The sequence below is a fragment of the Anabrus simplex genome, chromosome 1 (assembly GCF_040414725.1).
Source record: "Anabrus simplex isolate iqAnaSimp1 chromosome 1, ASM4041472v1, whole genome shotgun sequence".
NCBI classification, from domain to species: domain Eukaryota; kingdom Metazoa; phylum Arthropoda; class Insecta; order Orthoptera; family Tettigoniidae; genus Anabrus; species Anabrus simplex.
Window position 1 is genome coordinate 722606066 of NC_090265.1, and position 18708 is coordinate 722624773.

Below are 18708 nucleotides of genomic sequence, written 5' to 3' on the forward strand. Positions count from 1 at the left end.
TTTTTTACTCGCATCAGTCAATTTGTGCGGCTTTGTTAGTTTCATTTTCCCATCTCAAGTATAACACAGAAACATAAAACACACCAGCGTTGAATGGCTTCCGGGTTCGCGGGCTCCGATGTTTGATGCTACGTTGCCAATTTTCCATTAACACACAGGAATAAAAACAACCGTATTTCTAAAGTGCAAACCGTCCGATGTCACGATGCTGTAATTTAATTAAAAGTATCAATAATGTTCGGAGAAAATACAAGAATTGATAAACACGTCAATCCGTATGTTCTAAATGCAAGGAATTAGTCAGCACTGCTTTGGTGTCAATAGTTTAGGAATGGCTAGTCACGGGAAGGAAGGTGGTAATGTAGTGTTTGTGGAATTATTTAACGTAGTAGTTCTCTGCATTTCTCCATAACTCTGGTCTGATCTTTGTACTCGGCTACCGATAGCTGATCATCTGTAATTGAACTCGGTGTGTTATGATATGTCCACTTGTAAGGATACTTGTTTGACGGGTTACAACGCTGTTGTCTTCCAAAAGCTAAAGTAAAACTGTATGTTAGTTAACTCTAATGGCTCTTATTTCCTTATAATATTGTTAAAATTGCAAAAGGCTGAAAAATGAATGTTAAGGTATATACAGTAATTAAAAACAGTGCCACCTGATAAAATAATTAAAATAAATTGGATAATCATGAAAAAGTGCAGTTTTCCTAAGTTCAAAAACAAGTATTTCACATTCGTTAAGCTGTTTTGTCAAAACTATTGGATTGGTTCTATGAAAGAAATTAATAGATCCTTGCTTGTAGAATCTTTTATCCTCTATCATTTTGGTAATAACGACTTTTGCTTTAGAATGCAATGGAGCCAATACAGTATATTTGCAACAAACTGATTTTTGACACTATTTCACCAAGATTCCACGGCACCGGCAGATATCTGACAGGGTTGCAAAGCTACTACTGTATGTCTTTTTAGACATCAAAATGTTCGCTTTCACTAAGTTTTTAAAACTACCCTAGGTAATGCAAACAGCATGCACTTTTTGCCACCTATTGACTGGACTAAGTCAGGAATTTAGACCTTTGCAAGACTGGAAAGAAATCATTCATGCCACCCATAAGCTGGAATTATAAATGGTCACTTTTAGGTGAATATAATCTGTAACTGCTTTAATTCCTTAATTACTTGACTTTCTAGAATAGGAAGGGTATGATTAATGCAATGGTTTAACACGTCCCTTTGAATCATTGAGGTTCGAATTGGTGTGGATTGTGGGTTGGAATTTTCACCTAGCATTTAACATCTAGCCAAAACTCGAAATGAATTATAGTGGTCTCAGTGAACTTGGAGTAAACTGGGACGAGCTGAAAAAAGTTTGCTTACAAATTTTCAGGCACCATGGCGACGGGGTGCCCGATATTTTTCGACCCCTGCTGGCTTGTTTGTCCAAATTTTTATGTAGAATAAGGAATTGGAAATGTAGGCTTTATAATGATAATAATAATAATAATAATAATAATAATAATTTTTCATTTTCCTCAGAGTTTGTCCCTCCTGATGGTGGGTCCCATTACATGGATTTGTTGTCTGCTTTAGTTCTGTCCTCGGGCATGTCATGGTAGAGATTGACACTCTTCAATATTTTTGTGAAGAGTATCAGCCCATCGCTGTTTTGGTCGTCCTTGTGGTCTTCTACTAGCAACTTCTAACATTGTCCTTAGTGCATGTCCAAACCATCATAAACGACTTGCGCATTTTGTCTTCAATCGGCACAATGCCAAATCTCTACCTGATGGCTTCATTGGACATACAATCCAGTTTAGTGATGTCAGCTGTCCAGCTCAGCATCTACGTCTCCATGACACCCAGTCGACTCACTTTCTCACTTGTAGTGTGCCAACATTCGCAACCATACAGTGCAACAGTTCGAATGACAGTATGATAGATTTTTAATATGAGATTATCTTTCATCGTCCTTGATCTTGAAAAGGCTTTAGACAGTGTTCTATACTATGTGATCTGGTATGCACTTCGTGACCATGGTGTACCAGAAATTCTTATCAATTGGGCATTGTGTAGTCTTAAGTTCAGAGTCTTCATATCAGCATTTACTATGTCATGCCAGCGCTGCTTTGGACGTCCACATGGTCTTTGCCCATTAATTTCAGCAGTGTGATTGAAATTGGCAACTGTTCCAGGTGCAGTACACAGGAAGTGACCATACCGTTGGAGACGTTTTTTCTGTGCCTTCTCAGTGATTGGTGCAATTTGTTGGCGGACAGTGCCGTTTTTGACATGTTGCAGGAGTGTGATTCCCATCGACCAAGGAAGCATACGCATTTCCATAGTGTGTAATTCATACTCTGTAGCTAACATTCAACACTGTATAAAGCAACAGGACACACTATCATGGTACTCTTTGCACTTGCCGTCCACCAAATCTTGACCGAACATTCTGAGAAAGATGGACAGATCTAAGATGACCAATTTCTTGGTTACCATAATTGCTTGATTTAGCTTGTCTGGATTTTTTCCCGTAGGGTTTCATGCAAAATCTTTTATGGCCTCCATAGGGTTGAAGGAGGCTTCTGCTCACTTAGGTTTTGGCCGGATAACGAAAGTTCAGTTCGCATAAGTTGGTGTACCACGGCATGTTTAGCAATTGCAGTGTATGCATTGAAGTTGGTGTCTCTACATTCAAGGTTAGTATATAACAGGTTGCCTAGAACAGGGGTTTCTGCGTTCGGAGGGCTTCGGCTACTCTGGGTTACGATGTCAGCCAGTCTGTGCAGTAATACTGTATGTGAGTTTCTTTAACATGTGCCGCAAGTGAGTTGCAGTTTTGATTTTATAGTTTCATTTTCTATGACTAGTCCTCGTGGTGAATAGCTTCTTTCTTATGCCAGTGTTATTTTGTGTTTGACTTGAATTGATTTGTCTCTGTTTGCATATAAACATTCCTAGTACGAAGTGTACGGTTGCTGTGTGCAATAACAGCTGGGTGAAAACCGGGAAAGATCCCTCCAAAATTCATATCAGATACTTCCAGTTTCCAAAAAAATGAGGAAGTAAGGAAGAAGTGGATCCAAAGATGTAGGCGTGATGGAAAGTGGAATGCAGATTCGTGCCGGGTGTGTTCCAAACATTTTTCTGATAGTGATTTTGAAAGGAATCTAAAGAGCGAATTGTTAGGGCTTCCTCCCAAACGCGTGCTTAACAAAGACGCTGTTCCCTCTAGAAATTTGGGTGTTTTTGCGTAGCATAGAACAAATGTCACATGATAGATTAAGAAGGAAGGAAAGGAGGGGCAATAGGAAAATGGCTGACGAATTGTTAAAAGATTCAGAACATAACACGCCTATTGCAAGTTCACCACCTCCTCGAGCCACTCCACCTACCCAGGTCTGTGATAATACTATGGCCTTGATTGAAGAAATTAAAAGATTGAAAAAAACAGATGACGAAAGAAAAACAGTGTCCTTAAACTGCCTTATTAACAGTATGACCTGCAAGGGGCAAAATGTTAAGCAAGTGTTCCAAAAAGCTATCCTTGTGACTATCTCCTACTTGAAATATCTGATTCCAGAAGTTCAGAATCTAGGAACGAAGTACATTTTAACCCACCGACTCAACCATGCTTCACTTGAGAATTTGTTTTCCCAGATCCGTTCTCATGGAGGATTATACGACCACCCTACAGTGCTGAACGTTCTTTATCGTCTTCGGATGATTATTCTCAGAAATAATGCCAGTAAAATAGAGAAACACAAGAACACATGAACAGAAACCTCTGATGAATATCTCTCATAACAAATGCTGAGGAAGTGCGGAATAACGTATCGTGAGTTAGAACATTCTCCTGCTGAAAGCTATTTTGAAGAAGGCAAATATGATACTGTTCCAACATTTGCCCCACAAACCTGCTACGCCAGGGGAGGTGATACTCCCAGGTGATGGATAGTGGGGTCCTAGCCAGCTTGCCGGCGGACTTGAGGGAAATAAAATACCTCTCGCGGACCGAACACACTACCCCCTGCGGGTGGGGGACGCATATGTAGAATACACCCGCGGTATCCCCTGCCTGTCGTAAGAGGCGACTGATAGGGGCCCAAGGGGGTCTCAACTTGGGAGTGTGGATTGGCGACCATGGGGCCCTTAGCTGAGTCTTGGCATTGCTTCCACTTACTTGTGCCAGGCTCCTCACTTTCGTCTATCCTGTCCAACGTCCCTTGGTCAACTCTTGTTCTTTTCTGACGCTGACGGTATTAGAGCATTCGAGGCCTAGGGCTTGGGTAAGGAGATTAGCTGAAGGGTATAAGTGGGAAATACATTCTACCAGAATGTAAGGAACTTGGTGTGGAAGAGAGAAGTTCCTATGAAAAGTAAAGATATAATGTTCAGGCTGTACTATACCACAATATTAATGTTTGCATTAGAGACTTGGACATTAACAGCAAGAGATGAGAGTAAAATGCAAGCTAGTGAGATGCAGTTCCTGAGGAGTATGGTAGGGAAGACAAAGAGGGATAGGGTAAGAAATGTTGAGGTCAGAAAAGAGATACGGGTAGAAAAACTGAGTGATAGGATTGAGAAGATTAAACTGATATCGTTTGGACATGTCATGAGGATGGAGGAAGGAAGGATATCAAAACAAGTGTTGGAGGTTAAGATAGAGGGAATGAGGGCAAGAGCAAGATGGCTAGACTATCAAGAACAGTATAAGAAAAAGCTGGACTGGAGTACAATTACTAAAGAGGAGTGGTGGAAAGAGAGGCAATGGCCTGGCAAGAGCTGGACAAGTGGAAATGAAAATTATGATGATAAATACCATAGTCAATACGGAACATGAAATAATGATTTTCATTTCTTGCTAACGATACATAGGTATGCCATAACAGTTTGGTGCAGCTGCAGCTTATCAAATAGGGTTAATCTACTATATCTTTTGTACAGTCTGTGGAAGTATGTTTTAGGAATTTGGAATCAACTTGTATGTATAAAATTCACTTCCTGTTTACATTGATGAACAAGAATAGAAACATGTAGAATCCGACAAGGGAACTATCAACAAGGTCATATCGAAACCAACAATGCAGTTTCGCTGAGACCATAAAATAGCAATGTTCAAAAATTTTGCTACCAATTTGAACTGGAAGGTGTCAAAATCGGTGTGAAAAAGCTGCTACTGGACAACCCTTGGATCTTGCTGGCTCACTTGGTGCACAGCAGACTGGTGTTGCACTTGTGCTGGAGAGAGATAGAACCAACTGGTAGGTTACCGTGTGCCAAGGTCACTGTATTTTAGGGAATGAGTGTGAACACAGGGTAAGTCGATCAACCGTACGATGAATTCTGAAGGCTGAAAAGTGGAAAGTGTACATTCCAAGATCACTGTATGCTATGAACGAGGACGACCCAGATCGAAGGATGAAGTACTGCGAGTGGTTTGAAGGCAATCTTTGCAAGGATGAACGGTTTGCAGGGTCTGACGAGGCACAATTCAAACTAAACAGTACTGTAAACCACCACAACTACATATACTGGGCTCTTGAAAATCCTCACATTCACGTGGACAAACGTGTTATTCTACCCGGTGTTAATGTTTGGTTGGCGTGGTCTGTCATCATGCGGTTTGATTGGCCTATTCTTCCTTGAAGGTACTGAAACTGGTGAGGTGTATCTTCATATCGTCGTTGCCGGGTACAAAATCTCCTATGTGATAATATTTTTGGAGATATACTGACCCACAGCACATACATTATGAAGAGCGAGAATGCCTTGACAATATTCACACAATATTGCACCTTAGATGACAGAACCTTACCGGCCAAAGTTCTAAGCTAAAATATTTCACATAGGAGGTTTTGTCCAGGCAGCGACGATATGCTGCAAACATCGATTTTACCTGCCATCCGAGAGATGTTTGGAAATGAAAGCTTTTACCTACAACAAGATGGCGCTCTGGCTCACTACCACAGAGATGTCAGAGTCTGCTTGGTTAAAAATCTACCTGGATGATGGATAAGTCGAAGAGGAGCTGTTGAGTACCCACCATGGTCTCCAGACCTGACACCTCTTGACTTTATCTGTGGGGGACCTTGAAAAATGAAGTTTATCGACGGAAGCAAGCTACATTGAACGAGCTACGAGAAACCATCGAGGTGTCCTGTGTGGCTATCACACCGGCAACACTGACGGCCTTAGTTCAATCAGCAGTTCAGCGGCATCGACGTTGTTTGGCTGCTATGGGGATCACTTTGAACACATAAAGTAATCTTCTTTCCGTGCAGGAATTGTAACGGTATATGTCATTTTGTTTAATTAATATTGACTATCAAAGAATGTCTACATTTTTCTGGTCCCCTTTGTATATTATGTTATTAGTCTTTGATTTTTAGAATTATTTGTTAGATAATGTTTAATATTATATGTTGAAATTTAATTTTGTTATTATTATTATTATTATTATTATTATTATTATTATTATTATTATTATTATTATTATTATTATTATATAATTAAACTTAGACTTTATAGCAATCCAGAATGTCTGGAATGTCGTTGAGTTTCTCAATAAATATGTGAACTATAATCATAGATATAATAACTTTTGTAACAAAATTAATTTTCCCCTTACATGATATGGTCACAGTCGTTCTCCAAGCCACTTTGAAACATTGACCAATGTCAGTCTTCATCCTTTTCTTTGGATGTGAAAGGGTGTGATCCACCTAAGAATCTCTTGAAACAGTTTGGAGTAAGAAGTGCCACATAACCCATCCCTCTTTTCACGTGAGCTGGATGTAGTTTAAAAAATTGCATGAAAGCGTTCTGTGTGTCCCCTTAAGGTCCATAACTGATGTAACGAACCTGTTCCATAACCATACACTAGTGAATTAATATGGATTAATGGCCATCAGCTTGTTTTGAAGGCCACAAAGGCCACTAAAGTGAGAATTACTGTTGAAATAATGGTAGTATCTGTTCTAGTACTGGAGTAACAAACTAGAAGAAATGCACTGGTGAGTGTAATTATATTGAATGAACCCGACTATGATACGAGGGTTGGGGCAAAAAGTCATGGCAACTACTTTTTTTTTCTTTAAGATATATATGACATATACAGACGAAAGGACAATGTGTTAACTACATGTGTGGACAATCAAATATCACTGAAATATCGTAACACCTAATTTATTACGGTAGCATACAGAGCAATATGGCCTTCCCGGTTCAAAAGAATGACAACACAGTACACATAAAGTTGGCATGACAAATCTGGGCCTAAAGACCCTCAAAGTAGCCCCTTGCTACCGGCACCACACGCTGCCAAGTATGTGGGAGGCGCTGAATACCATCTGCCTCAGCATTTGCCGAACCACGTGTGAATCGGGTCACCTATTGGCGCACAGCATTAGCAATGTCCTCTCGTGTTGCAAACTGCCTACAACGTAGTGGTTCCTTAATCTTTCGAAAGAGATCAAAGTCACAGGGTGAAATGTTGGGGGAGTACGGTGGGTGCTCCAATTCTTCCCATCCCCAGTGTCGCAGTAGCTGCTCTACACACTCTGCTTTATGTGGTTTTGCATTGTCGTGCAGGATTATTCACTGTCCACAAGATCCGGACGTTTCTCCCGAACGCCATGTCGTACCTGTCGCACCAGGAAGTCCCTGTAGTACTGTGCGGTCACTTTACTGCCATGTGGAACAAAGTGGCAAACAATGACACCCCTGACGTCCGACTTGTTGGCTGAACGGACAGCGTACTGGCCTTCGGTTCAGAGGGTCCCGGGTTTGATTCCTGGCCGGGTCGGGGATTTTAACCTTAATTAGTTAATTCCAGTGGCACGGGGGCTGGGTGTACGTGTTGTTTTCATCATCATTTCATCCCCATCACGACACACAGGTCGCCTACGGGTGTCATGTAGAAAGACCTGCACCTGGTGAGCCGAACCCGTCCTGGGATATCCCGGCACTAAAAGCCATACGACATTTCATTACACCCCTGACGTCATATGTGACGATCACCATCGATTTGACTGGGGAAGGATTCTGACGGACCTTCTGCCTCCTTGGTGATCCAGCATGTCGCCACTCTGCGGGCTGATGTTTCAGTTCTGGTTTGTATGCCCTGGCCCAAAATTCATCGATGGAGATTATTCGTGACAAGAATTGATTGCGTCCTGTTGCCAGTGTGCAAGGTGGTCGGAGCATATCGCATAGCACACCCACTGTCAGTGCATGCGGTATCCAGCGCGATGAGATTTTGCGCAGTTGCAGCTCATTACGCAATATCCTGTGGACGGTGCGTTTCTCGATGCCACTTGCCCTCTCTAACTTCAGTAGCGCCCATCGTCTGTCTTCATCCAGGAGCTGATCGATGACGGCACATGCCACGTCGATCCGCACACTGACGGGTCGTCCCAAACGTTGCTCATCACTGGTTGACACACGTCCTTGTTGAAACTTTCCTGCCCTCCGTGCTACTGCACGGTATGGTAGGGCATTATTCCCAAGGGCTTCCACTAATTCACTGTGACATTCCATCGCATTTCTCCCTCGGAGAATGGCTATTTTGATGTAAGCGCGCTGCTCCACGCGGGTTACTTCCATCTCGCACGACACTCACCAAATGACTGATTTCACGGCCCTCTCTGCGCTACGACCAGCTATCACAGAGCCATCTGTTGTTCTGCATACACACTATGCTTGCAGAACTTCCACACGACACATATACGTTTGTGATCCGTTCACATATCTACAAGAAGGAAATAGTTACCATGACTTTTGTCCCGATCCTCGTATATACGAAAATTTAAATTCACTGATGAGGTCTTAAAGAGGTTCATACATGGAATCTACAGCGTCATCCAATTAATGCAGAACTGCAGTTGAGGCAAGGCTGAGGCCTTATTATCATGGTATATATTCCCTCCAGCCAGGCAATGTAAGAGCAAGCTAAAGTGATAGCTTGATAAATTCAAATTTACTTTAAAAGTACTCGCCCATTTCACTAAAGGAGATGCTGGAACTGCCTGCCTTCATTTTTTGACATATTTCTGGCATCTTCGTATGATATTATCCATGTGTATTTTTAGTTCACTTTAAGGAATCAAATTGATTTCTTGGTAAATGATATCCTTCAATTTGTCCGAAATGTGCAGATTCGTTTTATACATTTTATCTTTTAAAGGTCCTTGGAGATAATAATCAGAGGCTGTTAAATCACTAGATTCACAGGTAGAACTTTCCGATATATTATAATCTTCTTCACAATCACTATTCAGTAAAATATCCACGAAGTCTCGCTCGGTAATAGCCTCGCGCGTGCTCATCTTTACTCACTGAACACCCGTGACATCAGCTCAATGCTATCTTCAATTTATGCGGTTAATCCCGTAAACATGACTTAAATACAGCGGAAGAGACTTCCTTCAGATATAAAGAATGATTTAATGCCATCTGTTGAGTTTTTAACGTACTACCTTCCCTTTACCATCGATAAAGCAGGACGCTGTGTTACCCCGTCGATTCGACGGTTAGGTAAGCCCGGCACGGGCTCGCGCATCCCGTCGATTCGACGGTTAGGTAAGCCGGTGGGTTTAAGGAGTTTCTCCCATATTTTAAATTTAAGTCTATTGTCATCCACAAGTTATTTAGAGTACATACTAAACAACTATAGCATCTTCTCCAGCATTTTGAAGAAGATCACTTTCTAGGATCCCTTACACACAGATTTTTATTCAAAATTTGAACATTGATTTGAGCGTTTTAACTCAACATGAAGGAATATTTTATCTCATCGTTATAAGAATTTTTTATTTTGTATGTGCCAATTTTTGTATCTTTATACATTTTCTTCGCTGAAGATGTTCCAAATCAGTCATTTAGTTATTTAACTAGACTTCAAAATGGAATATGTTTGTGATTATATAAACTGGGAAATAAGTATTGGAAGGTGGGATTTTTCCTTCAACCTAAACTTTAGTTTCTTGTGTTAGCACTCTATGTTGCCTTCTTCATTTACATTTCCAGTTTCACAAAATTTATTAGCCAATCTCTGAACTGTCCCATGATTTCGAACCCAAACACCTGGGAATTTTTCTTGAAATAATGTCATAACAGCACAGTCAGATTCTGTATGGACATTCGAATTGCAGATAAACACTCGACGTGGAATAGAATAATTAGGCCCATTATTAGTTTCCATTTATTCTCACTTCACTTTGCACACAGATGTTGCTCTCACTAAAACATGAAACAAACTGCGTTGTGATGCAAAGCCAGAACCGGTAGTCCCTGCGGGCTCCCTTCCCTCCCGTTCAGTTGTCTACTTAGTCACTCCCAGCTGCCGTTCTGGTTCAAATATAATTGAATGACCCAGTAATAAATTAATGTAAAATGTAGTGACCGGATGGTTAAATGTTATCAAATACCAAACGGTGCATGAGAAATATTATTAAAGAGAAAATCAAACCAAAATTAAATGAGGCATTCATTATGCATCTCCGTATTTTATCCTCAGCTGACTAAATGAGCTTAAATATATCTCTGAAATATACATCTATGAAGTACTGTAGTATTAATAATTACACATTTTTATTAATATAAACGTTGTTCGTGCAGCAATACGAAACTATCTCAAACTGTCAGGCTCATGCACACATGTACTTCACTGTACAGTATTTGAAGCGTTGGTGCAGCGAGAATTTGGTATTCTGACTGCTAGTCTGCTGTTCTTGCAGGTGTGGATTCCAGTTTCGTGCAGTTTGAGAACAGTCAACAGAATTTGGAGATTGTTTTTGGATTTCTAAATGATACATGCGCATCAGCCCCTGTCACACGTGGTTCTCAAAGCACAGATCCTTATAAATAAATTTGTTCCATGTTTTTCTGAAAATAACTTCGTTGTCGGTGGTATTTTTAATTAAATGTAGCAATCGCGCATTCTGTTTAATGAACATACATGAGTGGTTAATTTTCATCTAGTACATTTAGTAGTTGTATTTATTCACTCATTATATTGTTTACATATTTACAGGACTCTGTTTCTTATATACATAACTCTTCTAATAACATTGTTACTTGAGAAAAATTGATCTTGTAACTGAACCACATATATTACAGAAGTAGTAGTATTATTATTAACATATTAATACTTAAAATAAATGGAACTTGTAACTATCTCTTGCACACATTGAAAATAAATTATTATTATTATTATTATTATTATTATTATTATTATTATTATTATTATTATACATAACAAAATCACACCAACCTCAACAGAGTCAAGTAGATATCAGTAAAATACCACATAAGGTGAAACCTTGTGTATGGTAATTTAGAATATTAATTACATAGAGCGAAATATATTTTTAAATGATGCCTGAAGTACGAATATGGTAGGAGTGAATGATGGATATGATCAACAGCACACGGTGGAGCATCGAATAGAAATGGAATTTGGTGACGTGATATTCTCATTTAGTTATTACTTCAATAACAGTTTTATTATCCCTGACAAAGGATTTAAGACACTTCAGACTCATTTTCTGACTTAATGAAGTAGTTTGTAAAGAATCAGAAAGGACATTAAAGAATTTTGGAATGAAGTACAAGAAATTGTGCTTTGTTATGCTAAAGAATTTTGGAATGAAGTACAAGAAATTGTGCTTTGTTATGCTACGTTTGGGTTTGTATAACATACAACGTTGGTACATCTTACTGCGTATTGAATATTCATGTTTAATGTTGTTTTTGTTAATATATTTGTATATTTCAAGGGCATAGAGCTGTTTTACATTCAATATATTTGCTTCAGCATATAATTGACTACTTGGGTATAATCTTCCTTTCTGGTACATTATTCGTAATATAAGGTTTTGAACAACCTGTATTTTATTGATTACATTTTTGTAGGCTCCTCCCCAAGCTAATATTCCGTAGCTAAGAATAGACTGAACTAAAGAGTAATAAACCTCTCTAAACAATTTCATACTGGATATGTATTTTAAATTGTGAAATATATAAACAGTTCTTCTGATTTTCTTTCTTAAATCGGTGATGTGACTTTTCCATTTCATGTTCAATCCCAAATACTTAACATTACTTAATTTATAAATTTTGTAGCAGTTACAATTAAATTTACAGCTGATGTTGTGTACAGTAAATTCATTAAAATCATTCCGTGTATCTATTACTGAAAATTTCATAAATTTTGTCTTTTTAATGTTTAAAAATAATTCATTATTATCCAACCATGCTTTAACTTTGAGCAGTGCTCGATTTGCTCTCTGTCTGACGAGATTCCAGCTATCACCCTCTACATAAATGACTGTATCATCTGCATATGTTACGATGTGTGTATGTTTGGTATTTGCTATTGTTTTCTCTAGATCATTAATAAATAGAATAAACAATAGTGGACCTAATACTGTGCCTTGTGGGACACCCTTTATTATCTTTATCGGTGTGCATAGATGTTGATTAATTTTAACACACTGTACTCGATCTGTCAAGTAACTCTCAAGAAAATCTACCACATTACCCCTAAAGCAGTATTTTTCCAATTTCTGGAGGAGCAAGCGGTGTGACACAATATCGAATGCCTTTTCAAGGTCGAGAAATATCCCTGTGGAGAGCAGAGAAGAATTAAGATTTTCATATATTCTCTTTGTTAAGGTGGATATAGCATCAGTCGTTCCGAGATTTTTAATGAATCCAAACTGTCTGGGCGAAAGTATTTGGTGTTTTTCTAAAAATGGGTAAATATTGTTCTTTAAGCATTTCTCAAATATTTTTGATATTGTTGTAGTTATCGAAATGGGTCTGTAATTTCTAATGTCATAAATATTTCCAGACTTGTGAAGAGGTTTTACTATTGTTGTTTTAAGCTGCTTTGGAAAGTAACCTAAGGTGAAGGAATCATTGATAATATTCAGCAACAGTTCCTTTAATGACTCTATATTTTCTTTAATAATTCGAGCCGAAATATTGTCTATTCCTACAGCTTTGTTTTCATGTACTTCGCTCAAACATCTCTTCAGATCGTATTCTATTACCGGTGCAAGGAAGCAAGTATGAGGGTTGCGAGCGATATTTAATGTGGAGTTGGATATCTGTCTGTGATGCTTTGCTTTCTCAGTGGTTTCGTTAATGAAATAATTGTTAAATTTATTAGAAATAGTTGTCATCTTTACAGATTTCACCTTTGTATCTAATTTCCTTGATCTCTTCTTTTCTAACTGACTTTTGTGTTATTTCATTGACTATGCCCCAGACCTTACCCCGGTTATATGAATTGCGATTGATTAGATTCCTGTAGTACTCGATTTTCGTTTTCATAATTAGATCATTTAGTTTGTTCCTATATTTCCTGTACTGTTCTTTAATTTCCAGGTTATCCTTATTTTTTAAATATTGTTGATAAAGTCGGTCTCTTGTGTGAATAGATTTCACCAAACCGTAAGAAATCCATTCTGTTCTTTTAACTTCCTTTGATTTCAATTTAACATTGGACAGGCTCATGCAGCTTTTGATCGTATTCGCAAATTTATCAAGTTTGATATCTAAATCACTGCTGTTTAAGATGTCTCCCCAATTTATTTTACTTCAATGATTTTTAAGCTCAAAATGATCTATTTTAAAACAGTTATGTCGAAAATTTGGTACATTTTTAGGGACCGAGGCGTTTTGAATGTTGAGACTTACTATTATAGGATAATGATCCGAAATTTTACTTTGAGAGATGATAGTGTGTCGTCATTTCTCAACCTACTTTTAATCAAAGCATGATCAATACAGGATTTACTTGTACCAGATACTCTAGTAGGATTGTTTATTAAGGACTGAAAATTACTTTCTTGTAACATTTTGAGATATTCGTCACAGTCATGTTCATTTAAAAGGTCTATATTTGTGTCCTCTATTATCAGTTCGGTTTCAACATGGCATCTTGGATATAATGATCTAACGCACTGAGAAACCGCTGTTTATGATATTCATGTGACCGATATACTCCTGTAATAGCTACTTTCTTGTTGTCATAGTTAATTACTACTCTTGAGAAATTTAAAGTCATCATACTCAATAATTTCCATTTCGTGCTCCAAACCATTTTTTACCATTAATACACCACCATCACATTTGTTAACTGAACCCTCATTGTAATAAGATTTATACAAGGCATGGTTACTTATGTTTACATTACTCATTACTGTTAAAATTATGACATCAAACCTATGATCATATGCTTTCAAAACAACGCCTTAAATGTTATTTTTCCTTATGCTTCTAATATTAGTATGAAAAATTTCTAATATACTTTTCCCTTCTGCATGCTTCTGCAATCTACTCGTGTAATCTTTGATGCCCCTTCTCGTCAAAACAATATCACGATAAAACACATGTGAACTGTCAGTGAAAGTAAGTCTAGGTATTGTTTCTAAACTAGATACATTTTAACGATCTGTTAGTCTGTGGTTACTGATAGGGTGGTAACTAATCATGAATATGAGAAATCGTTGACAATATTTTAAGATGTCAGGCTTAACTTTTACAAGTGATTCCAGTGAATCTTCAACTGATGATGATAATCTTGATGTATTTGATGACATTAATCTGAAGAGAACAAGGCCGAAGAATGAAAATAATTGTATTGTATTATAAATAAATATTCTTTCATCCTTGCTTTGTTTTGTTGTCATTGATTGAGCTATTAGTACTATCCTGTAAAAATCTGTAGAAATGACATAAGTTTTATTTGTACCTTGCATGTTGTGTGCAAATATTCCTGCTTTTCAGTCCAAAAGATAAAATATTCAGAATTATAAGCTATAAATTTCATTTTTGTTCCATATTGAAGTGCAATTATAAGAACGTATACTTATTTATTTGATATATTGTATTGTATTGTCAATTTATTTTTTATAAAATATTCGGAACACAACCTCAATCAAATTCAATAGATATTGATCAGGAATGGTGCTGACATCTAATGGCAATATTTATCACCACATGACTGTTTGCACAGGAAATAATCTGAAACAGTTTCCAACTGTTCCTAATCTGCGCATGTTCGTTTGCTGCACGAACAAAGCAATAGTGAATAGAAAGAAATATTGTAGACTACTTTACTGTCCATTTAGCCTGTCTTTCAACAATTATCTTTTTATCCTCCATGTATTGAATAATGTGTATTCTCTGTACAAAACTGTGTTCTGTTATATTCAAGAGCAGAATAATAAAAAAATTACTTTTAAAATTTTTCTAGTAAGGGCAGTGCCATCGCAAAACATCTACCGTCCTCCAGCTGCCCGCAGATTGGAAGCATTAGTCAATGCTGAGCTTTCTTCAAATACTGCTGTGACGCCGCCTGCTGCAGCAAAGACAGAGAAAATCAGGTAAGCCATCAAATAATTTATAGAAAGAGAGGAATATGAAACAAATAAAGGGACACCCAGTAGGATAAACACAGTTTAGGAAGAGGTAGCCCTGGAAAGAGGAGACAAGGAACAAATATGATTCGTCTAGTTGCAAAACCTGTTATGTGCAGACAAACAAATTTTTCAGGAAGCGCAAAAAACTGTCATTTGTTATGCAACAAAGATAGGAGGTTGAAATTTTGTAATTAAACAGTAAGCGTTCATCTTTGTCATACCGCAAAATCTCCACAAAATTTAACTTATAGAACTCATGTTTTTTGCAAAAAAACATTTGGACGTAAGTTTTGCAGCAGTTTTGTGGAGATAAAAGATATGTGCAGCAGTATATGGAGTAGTGTGTGCAGATTTATGGTGAAAGTGTTTTATTAACTATGTTTGAAAGTATTACACTATGAAAATAGCATGAATGGAAATAATTTTAAGGTTAGGATATAATGTTTAGTTATCTAATCCCCGCTCTTTGATTTAATGATTACATCAAGAAATCATCACTCATTCAAAACGTTTTATAAGCTCTTTAACATTTTGTACAGTTATATTAACAAAATCTCCCACATCAATGTCATAAGTCTTGCATTTCACTGTTTAAATTTTGCCGCTGGTCAAACAGTGCCTTGTAGAACGTGAGGTGATCGTTCCTTATCCACACTTTCCTGTAATATTTGATCAGCAACGTGTGCAGGTCGTCAAGCTTTTCTTTCTTAAGAGGAACCCCTTCCTCCACTGGTACTGGCACAATAGCAGAAAAGGTTTTCCCATGCTTCAATATGCTTTTTGCTTCCACCACAATCGCTCTTTTAGTTTACTTCACCTCTTATCACATAGCTGCCTGATTTTGTTCGTGTAAGTATGATCCTCATAAAGAGCTTTGCTGCATAACACCTGCTGGACATAACGACTTCTGTAACAGTTCCGTTATTTGTCACCTTTAAACGTATGGACTAAATAGCCTTTGCTCACGTGTTACATTACTGGATTGTGTATTTTGATGAGCTGCATACAATGATGGTGATAACTCATTTTGAGCAAAATGGATATGACGGGTTTTGCTACTGGATGACTCATATGAAAACACAAGAGGACATTGTCCACATCTTCATCATCATCATCATCTATTTTCCTTTCCAGCAAGCCAGGTGTGAGTGTTTACGAGTCTTTTCCAGTTCATCCTGTCCATCCACAGCTGATGTTCTACCTTTTATTGCCAATTTAAATCACGTTTGACAAAGTCTTTGAAAATTTGCTTTTCCCAACTGTCACAAGGCCTTTCTCTGGGCCTCTTACCAACAACATTCCTTAGGGGTCCTAATTGAAGCCATCCTTCTCATATGTCCATACCAGCATCATCTGCTTAATTCTAAGGTTTCCAACAGGCTCCTGTCCAATCCAAGTTGTTGCTGAATACTTTCATTCCTTATTTTGTCTCTCCTTGTCTTCTGGAGACATGAACGAAGGAACTTCATTTCAGTGGCCTTGTGCAGATCTAGTCAGCGTTGCTGCTTCCATTCCGTATGTTAGAATTGGTACAAGATATGTTTTGTACAGCGTGAGCTTTAGAGCTTAGGGAAATGAGTTATCCCAAGTAATTGACAATTGTCTGTTAGGTCATCAACCCAGAGGCTGGTTGGATCCTCAAATAGCACCACCAAAGGCTATGCAGTTATAGGGAAACTGAAAAAATCAATGGCAGAGCCCAAATGAGGTGTACTGCCGGGCTGAGTGGCTCAGGCGGTTAAAGCGCTGGCCTTCTGACCCCAACTTGGCAGGTTCGATCCTGGCTCAGTCCAGTGGTATTTGAAGGTGTTCAAATACGTCAGCCTCGTGTCGGTAGATTTATTGGCATGTAAAAGAACTCCTGCGGGACTAAATTCTGGTGCCTTGGCATCTCCGAAAACTGTAAAAGAGTAGTTAGTGGGACGTAAAATAAAATAACATTATTAATTATTATTTTTAAAATGTGGCGTACTAGGCAAGATGAGGAGTGAGGTAGTTTGCCATTGCTTTCCTCGCTGGACCAGAAGGTGCTACTGCAGCACGACTGATCCTATGAGCAACTTTGACTTTTTTGGAAATAAAAATATACTGTGAAAAAAATGTTACTGATAAATAAAATCCCATTACAGTGTTATTTTGCTTAACCCATATATGCCCTATGTTTTTTTATATAAAATTTTTATGATATTTAACTAAAGTAGTCTTTAGAGGTACAGAACTCATACTACATGCATTAAATAATGTTATTGTTTGTATCAGCTGTTTTAATAAAATGGGTTGTTAACGACCCGGCGGGCAGATACTGTGCCTTTAGAAATGAAGTTGACTTTTTCTATTTCTTTGACTATTTATCAGTTCATACATACAATAATTGCTTATTTAACACTTTTTACTAATATTTGATCATAAAATGTGATGAGCCAAATGCTGATCCAAATGCTCCATTATTACGTACCACATATACAAAATAACAAATCATGTTAGTAGATGTTCTCTTCCTCCGAAAATGTATCTTTACAATTTTTTTATTCTGCACTCAGGAAGTTAAAGAATTCTGTCTGAATCCTCTTAAGCCCTATGGAATTCCAAAAAAAAAAGACTTATCATGGAGCGCAATGCCGCACTTGCTGCATGGCAATGAGATGTTCTGCCTTTTCCTTTCGTAGTGACATAGGCCTAGGTATTATCCAAAGAGTAGCTAGGAGGCAATTTGGTCCTGCAAGCAATCTTGGTGATCCATATTTCATTGGAAGTGACCTTGCAACTTCTCTGCGGACCTTCTAACGTGTCTGATGAGTATCCTATTGATTTTGGTAGTTGAAAGTCATTGTTCTTTGCTACGTCAAACATCCAGAAGATTATAGGGGCATACCACTTCTTTCCTCTGATTGCAGTTGGGTAGTGAAAATATTGCCATCCATCTGATCAACATCCCGATGTAGGTGTTGTAATTATTAGCTACATTTTGTTGATCTACATCTATCGTACTCTTAGTGGCAGCAGAATAGCGTCTCACAGTTCCTAAGGGATGCACGCCAAATTCACTGGAGAGGAGGGTAACAACACTATTGTCATACCAGCGTACAGCACAAATGTGGCTTGCTTCATCTACACAGCAGTCATAAGAACCTCACTCCAATTTTTTCATATCTTTTTCATTCATTAGAGGACGTTTATCAACCAGACTAGACCTATCGAGTTGCTCGAGTATCAAAAGTAGTCAGACTTCGCGAAATCCTGAAAAACAACACAACATAAAACCATAAAC

At 38.1% G+C, this 18708-nt stretch overlaps 1 protein-coding gene across 1 annotated transcript in view; it reads left to right on the forward strand.

Moving 5' to 3' along the window:
* LOC136872594 (coiled-coil domain-containing protein R3HCC1L) overlaps positions 1-18708 on the forward strand; it is a 228160-nt gene that overhangs the window by 30381 nt on the left and 179071 nt on the right. Inside the window, exon 4 of the mRNA XM_067146397.2 lies at positions 15275-15404. Within this exon, the coding sequence (XP_067002498.2) occupies positions 15275-15404 (130 nt within the window). The remainder of the gene's footprint in view (positions 1-15274; positions 15405-18708) is intronic.